This window comes from Wasmannia auropunctata, unplaced genomic scaffold (assembly GCF_000956235.1).
Source record: "Wasmannia auropunctata unplaced genomic scaffold, wasmannia.A_1.0 LD311260.1, whole genome shotgun sequence".
Taxonomy (NCBI): Eukaryota; Metazoa; Arthropoda; class Insecta; order Hymenoptera; family Formicidae; genus Wasmannia; species Wasmannia auropunctata.
In genome coordinates this window covers 1-7,399 of record NW_012051630.1, presented here as the reverse complement: position 1 = coordinate 7,399, position 7,399 = coordinate 1, and the positions used below count along the sequence as shown (strand labels likewise).

The 7,399-nt window shown below is 32.0% G+C and overlaps 1 protein-coding gene across 1 annotated transcript; it reads right to left on the bottom strand.

Annotated features, from left to right (window-relative positions):
• Window positions 1–5: 5 nt before the first annotated feature.
• LOC105461004 (phosphate-regulating neutral endopeptidase-like) lies at window positions 6–6,349 on the bottom strand (the record flags this gene model as incomplete). Its single annotated transcript, XM_011707502.1, has 10 exons — window positions 6,273–6,349; window positions 5,404–5,474; window positions 5,227–5,306; window positions 4,168–4,281; window positions 3,549–3,794; window positions 2,968–3,191; window positions 1,689–1,865; window positions 1,064–1,561; window positions 414–705; window positions 6–70 (listed from the first exon to the last, which is right to left on the bottom strand). Coding segments are annotated over exons 2-10 (1,731 nt in total), but the record flags the coding sequence as incomplete, so codon positions are not given.
• Between the last annotated feature and the right edge of the window lie 1,050 nt (window positions 6,350–7,399).

Below are 7,399 nucleotides of genomic sequence, written 5' to 3'. Positions count from 1 at the left end.
CCGCCATAGTTCATGTAATGTGGCCGTTCATCGTTGAAAAATATGCCTTGCATAATACCCACGTTCACTTCTACGAGATAAATAAAAGAATGATTCGGTACATAGTGACAAATATTATAAAGAATGGGAAACTGATATAATTTCATGGACTTTATTAAATTGTTGAAGTATACGCCAATTATTCGCAAAAATAATCTAATAAATTTATGTCCCAGGTTTTATAGCACAGAGAGTTAAAAAAAAATTCAATTGTATGTTATCAATTTTGAGTTAATTTTCAGATTCAAAAAGAATTCTTTTTGCATCAAAAAATTCAAAATGACATACGAATGAATATACGAATAAATTTTTTTTAAATTCTCTGTGCTATTTGGGATATTAATATGTGCTTTTATGGAATTGTTTCTAGTTACCAATCTCGTTTTCGAGCCATAAGTAAAACGCATTGGCAGCAGCCGGCTTTACACGCTTTATCCATTCTGTCTTATTCCATGGCTGTCTCAGTTTACTGAATTCGAGATTTGTTTCAAAGTTAGACAGGTTAAAAATGTTTCCTATATAATCGTCAGCATTCAATTCAAGTTTCTCATAAAATTCTTCGAGCTTTCTATCATTCAACAGTTCATCTGGATATGCAATATTTAAAGTCGTTACAGCTGTTTTTTCTAAAATGTAACTTTTAGTCTCCTCATTAATCCAATCCGCCTAAAAACGCGTGTAATTTTGTCAAAAATTTATTAATGTTTCGAAATATACTTATAATAAATGTTTTTAGATTTAATATCTTGAACATATTATCTCTTAATAATAAATATAGGTAACTGAAATGTATCCAAAATTCTAATTTTTCTATTTTAATTCATTCTCATTTTCTTTATTTGGTTTATTTATTTCAATTTATTGTAATTTTCAAATAAATGGAAAAATACTAAAAGAATGAAAAAGAGGGTAATTCTTAAGATTTTTAAGATTTAACTCCTAAATTAGAAGAATGTCGAAGAAGACTTGATAAGACTTTTATTTTTTTATAATCTTAAATTAAAATTTTCATGTATTCTCTTACCTTCTTCAGGATCATTGTAAACTCCTGTTTAACATCATTGGCCATTTCAAGTACGATTTTCTTCGCGTCCTCTTTAAAATATTTTCGCACGTACATCGACTCGACGCTAATATACAGAAGTTTCTTTCCTTCGGAAACAATGTCGATGCATTCTTTCCATCTCGGCTGCCTATTTTGCTTACCGTTTAACTTCAAGTTACTTAAGTACTTCAGCCGAATCTTCCAGATGTCATCCGTTTCATAATATTTGATCGTTGCAGCAATCGCTCTCCAGAACGCGTAGTTTGCCTGCACCCTTTTCGGTGTCGTGCTAATCAGCAGTATGAAATTCTTTAGATACCCTGGGTGATGCACGCTAATTGTATCGTTCTGATTGAGTTGTCCTTGCGGTGCCAGGATGGTGTTAAAGTATTCCTGCCACGGTATGCTAGGATAGGCAGCAGACAGCTGATTCAGAGTCATGGAATTGTTGGGCGATGGTTTCTCATCGAAGGAAATCTGCGTACATATTTATTAATCTGATCTATTAATGTTAATCTCAATCGATCGATGATTTAAAAAATAATTTTACCAAAACTGTAATTTGAAGATATTTCGTGATTAAGCTTAATAAGAGATGACTTACATTCGCGAGTTTAATTTCAAATTTAAGTGATTCTTTTAGTTCAGTGCGGGCTTGGCTTAGTTTAGCTCCGAGAATAACAGCAATGTCCACCATGTAGTCATAATATGCTTGGACGAATTTATCGTCCAAACCGTTAATCAAATATTTGCGCGAAAGACCGAACGATGCGCGAAAGAGCTGTAAAGAATTATGAATGTTTATTTATTGTACTTCTTGGAAACAAATGCCATATTCGGCTTAGAAAAAAATTGTTTATATACGTGGGCAAGGTGAAAAGTTCTCGGCCTGACATAAAAATGACACGGGGGTGTCAAATGATTATGATTTTTTTTAAGTTTGATCCTTGAGTTGTCCTACCGAAAAAGTTTCAGACATATGCGGTTAGTAGTTTCTCTTTTATCGAGTAAAGCAAACAAGTTTTGGTGTTTCTCAAAAAATTAATAAAAATCGAATGTCGCGCAGTAATAAAATACTTCGTTTCGAAAAGCCAACGGAAATAAAAAACGGGCTAGATTCCACTTTGGGAGACTCTTTATCATCGTTTTCAACACTGAAAAAAATGGGCTGCTGAATTCAAACGTGGTCGTTTGTCCGTAAATGACGATGAACGTTCAGGACGCCCAAAAACCGCTACGACTGAGAAAATCGAAAAAATTCATAATACCGTGTTAAATGATCGACGAGTGAAAGTGCGTGAGCTTGCTGACATTGTAAACATCTGATGAAATAGATCGTTTTCATAACATTTTACACGAACATTTGCACATGAAAAAGCTCTCAGTGCTATGGGTGCCGTGTTTGCTGGTCGATCAGAAACGCATTCGCAAAACTCCAAGAGTTGCGCTTCGAATTGCTGCCACACCCACAGTACTCATCCCCAAAGATTTTCATGGAGTTTTGCGACTGCAATTGCAGACATTCGATTTTATTCATTTTTCGAGAAATATCAAAACTTATTTGCTTTACTTCAACACAAGAAACAAACTACTAACCGCATCTGTTGAAATCTGTCTGAAACTTTTTCGATAGGCCCTCTGAAGGATCAAACTTAAGAAAAATCATAGCTCTTTAACATCTCTGGTACCATTTCTATGCCAGGCCGAAAGCTTTTCATTTTGCTCTTGTAGATATAATAATTCAAGTGAAATATATAAATATATATATATATATATACATATATATATATATCACTTTAATTCACTTTTCATATGATTTACTTATAAATAATGATCTTTGTTCCGAGTTTATTCCGGTATTTTAGAATAAATTATGTCCTTACGCTGATCCAACGTTTTGAATAATTCTCTGTTGAGTTGTAAGAATTCATTACTTTAAAACCAATGAAGTAACAAAAGGAATGCCCAAATCTGCGGAATCTGTAGACTGAATCCATCCAAGTAAAGTCATTCTCGTTCCATGATCCTTCACTGTCCAAAACGGGCCAGCCACCGAGTTCCTTTAGGTTGTTCAATAATAATGTCAAGCCTCTCTGCTCGATAGCGGCTGAAAGAAACAGCATTCAGAAATTAAATAAAAAAGTAAAGGATTATTTTGATTTTTTGTTTCTTTCATTCCCTTTTTGATTGATACTACGAAATGCTTTGAAAATAAAGACTTATGCAAAAATAATTACGATGCAGTTATTCTTCTAATACATTATGCGTTACAGTGTCACAACTATAAGTAATACTTTTTTTCGAGAGAAATATAGCAAGATCAAAAGCTTCATACAATTTCGTTAAATTATCAATAGAATTTTCAACTTAATATTTATGGTGCTATGATTTCGTTGGATCCCTTAAATGATTCTATTGCATTTCCGAATTTAATTACGAAAAATTTTATGTTGTAATTGCTTACTTTTATTAATGCAAGATTTGTAGAAGTCTTTGGCAAGTTTAAATGGTCTCAATTCGTTTGGTGGACTGTCCTGCTCGAGAATGAGCCGTCGTTGTTTCTGAATATTGTCATTTATAGTAGAGATCGTATTCACCGTATTTTGGTCGTCAGGAATAAAAGTGGATTCGAGGAAGCCACCGCAGGCGAATTTGTAAAAATCATCACAGGGCTCCACTTTAGGATTCATGTTTTTTAGTACTTGAGAGGCTGTGATATATATATATACGTTGCATATGCAGATTAGTACAATTCAATATCTCGAAGCAAAATAGTGATTTCTTAGTGTTCGAGTGGAATGATTTATAAAATATTAATTTATCTCTTATAAAGCATAAAAATTTATATTTTACTAAGTAAATATTTATATGTAAAATATCTTTGGTAAGAAAATTTAAAAAAAAAAAAGATTATTATACATATATCGTGTTATATCCAAATATGCAATGATCAATATCTCGTACGCAATTTTGTGTAAAAGATACAGTATTTATATTTATTACTTGTATAACGATATTTAATCTTGTAAAAACATTATACTTAAATAGATATTTAAATTTCGCCATACACATATTTTACTAACCTATGTGAATGCATTCAGGTGATAAACAGATATCATCGCATTTCGTTTCCTTTAGTATCACATTATTCGATGTTTCCAAACTGTTCGACGCTTCGACTATAGATGATAGGATGTCTTTTTATGTTAATAGCATGTAAAAAGACATCATAGTGAATAATATCTCTTTGTGCGGATACAGGTGCAATTGCAGATGTGAGGAAAAATGTATAATAGCGAGAAATTAACGGATGCGAAATATGAATGGAGCACGCAAGCCGCGACAAAAAACTTAAATTGCATACAGAATAGAAATAGAATTGCTTTCTACCGTACGATAAATCTTGTTTGATGTATTATATTTAAAATTGCAATTTTATTTTAGAAGATAAGTCATCAAAAAACAAAATAGAGTTACATTATTTATATATTTAAAAATTTTTCAGTTAAAATGTGTCATATATACCTATATTTAGAATTATGTAAATTGCTTTCTGTAAGTTTTCTACTCTTTTACTTCCAAATTCAAGAGATGTTTAAATAATTTGTTTCTTTATTTTTTTCAGTGAATTATATATTTTACTATCATTCCGAGACAAACACATGTATAAAAAATAATATTTAATATTTTTAATTATTTATAGGTCACTTCTAAGCAGAATCGTAAGGCTCCTAATTTGTTCTCGTGAGACTTGTAGAAATTTATAACTGAATGCTTCTAACTTTATGTAATATCTTTAGAGACAACTTCTTGCTAGCCATAAGATTTACGAGAAATCATAGATACTTAGGAATAATCATATATCTTACTACACGCATAGAATTACAATTCCTGTTTATAAGTTCTTACAAATCTTAAATGAGAGTACAACTTACGAGCCTTACGATTCTACTTAAGATTGAAATAAAAATTCGAGCAATTTGTTCAAAGCTACACTTGATTAAATATTTTTTCACAATTTTAATATAAAAAGCGGAAAGTGCTGGTTTCGCTTTTATGCTTTTTAAACAATAATGCATCTGCAACTTGTATGGAGAATGACTCGTGTTGCATTGTAGGAATTGCTATAAAAGTACACTTACCGGTTCTGAATATGGCGTTGCATTTAATACATGTCAAAAGATCGTAAAAAATTGACACAATCAAAATAACATTGTTGTTCCTGAAAAAATATATAATTGGCCTGTTATTTTTTCTTTTTCTTGTAAAGGACCGCTGTGGGCAATTTCTGTTTTTGATAATTATATATTGTAACTCACGCGATAACAGTTTCATTTATGATGTTGGTCATCATGATTTATAGATATATATAGTGTTCTCTATGCTTGGTCTAAAACATATATTTATCACATTTATTAATTCTGTATTTATTAATACTGTGGCCATTGTATCGTTACAATCCTAATTTATAATCATAAAATTCTGCGAAAATTCGATAGGTAATACAAAGTATAGCTAAAAGTGTTCACGCTGACGGGCTCGCCGACCCGCTCAGCTATTCCGGCGCGAAAAACACATAAACATGTCTCGAGACAGACATAAGAAATAGACTCGTTGGCACATAGGTCGACAAATAACAATGCGTGAACGTTAATTCAATTTTTATTGAATTGAATTGGCCTGCTGCGGGGGGGGGGATGCAAATTAGCAATATTTAAATGTAACCCTGTACGCGCCAAATAACTATGTAAACCGTAATCGTAAAAATTATTACAATTTATAAGCGCTAAAAAAGAAAAGGCAACATTATTAACGGCTGGCAACTTAAAGGTCTTTGCGTAAATAATGTGAGACACCGAAGATTGTTGAAGATAGATCAGGCGACCGACGAGACAACGAAGTATATAATAATTCGGCTAAGAGACACGGTTTAGCGAGCGGACGTATTTTTCTCGTGTATTACTTATATATTATAATATTCCTTGAACTTAACCGCACTTAAAAAATTGACTTATAAATTGATCCGGTATATCCGCATATCCGCTTTTAATAATTCCAGCCGCAGAAATAAAACTTCTAATAACAACCAAACCACAGTCCTGCACAGCCCGGATATTTCGTTTATATTTTGCCATAAATTCTATTATAGTTATCCTATCTCTTTTTCTTATTTTCAATTATTACTTACGCTTTGTTCTAAATCGATTTCTCCACTTCTCTCATCTCTTTCTTTTCACTCTTCACTAGATCTGTTAGTATTAGACTGAAGTAGTGCGCGCGACTTCTGCTTGTATATGTATAAACGTCCTCTCCCACCTTACTGAGGCTATGTTCCCAAATTCACCGCCAGTGCTGAAGTCTATAGTGCACGTAACATAAACTATAGATTTTCAATGAACACAGCTTAAGTCTCTTCCCTTTCTGTTTCTCTTGCATTTAAGTTGTCCCGTTTTTCAAGTGAAAACATTAACAAGTTAAGATTTAGGTCAAACTAACGGGTTTATTTAAACAAGGGTAACAGAGTTTTTTATTGAAATAAAATTTCTATTAACGATAAGCGTTATACATAAAAAAAATCAACGATAAACGTGGTACATGTTTTGACCTAGATTGGTCTTCTTCAGCCACTTCAACGAATAGTAATTACAAATAAAATATTATATTACAATAATATATAAATTAATACGTTACATCCGTAGAGTCAAATTTGATAAGAATGTGCTGCAATTATGAGAAGTCGTCGATATATAATGCGATTAAAACCTTTGCTCCGGCACAATTTCATTGTCTGGTGTATGAAAAATCCAACGGAATGATCGATCAGTTGGCAAGGATTGAAAAATCATTTTTAAAGTCAGAGTACAAAACCAAATCAAAACTTCCAGAACAAAGATTTCAATAATGAGTGAGAGAGAAATTAAAATCGAATTGTTCGATGTCAATTACAGTGAACGTATTCAATTTTTTTCTTACTCATTATTGAAATCTTTGTTCTTGAAGCTTCGATTCGGCTCTGACTTTAAAAATGATTTTTTAATCCTTGCCAACTGATCAATCATTCCGTTGGATTTTTCATACAACAAACAATGAAATTCTGCTGGAACGACGATTTCAATTGCATTACATTCAATTGCATTACTTCTCATAATTGTAGCACATTCTTATTAAATTTGACTCTACGGATGTAACGTATTAATTTATATATTATTGTGTAATACTTTATCTGTAATTACTATTCGTTAAAGAGACTGAAAAAGATCAATCTGGATCGAAACATGTACCACGTTGATCGTTGATCTTTTTTATGTATAATGC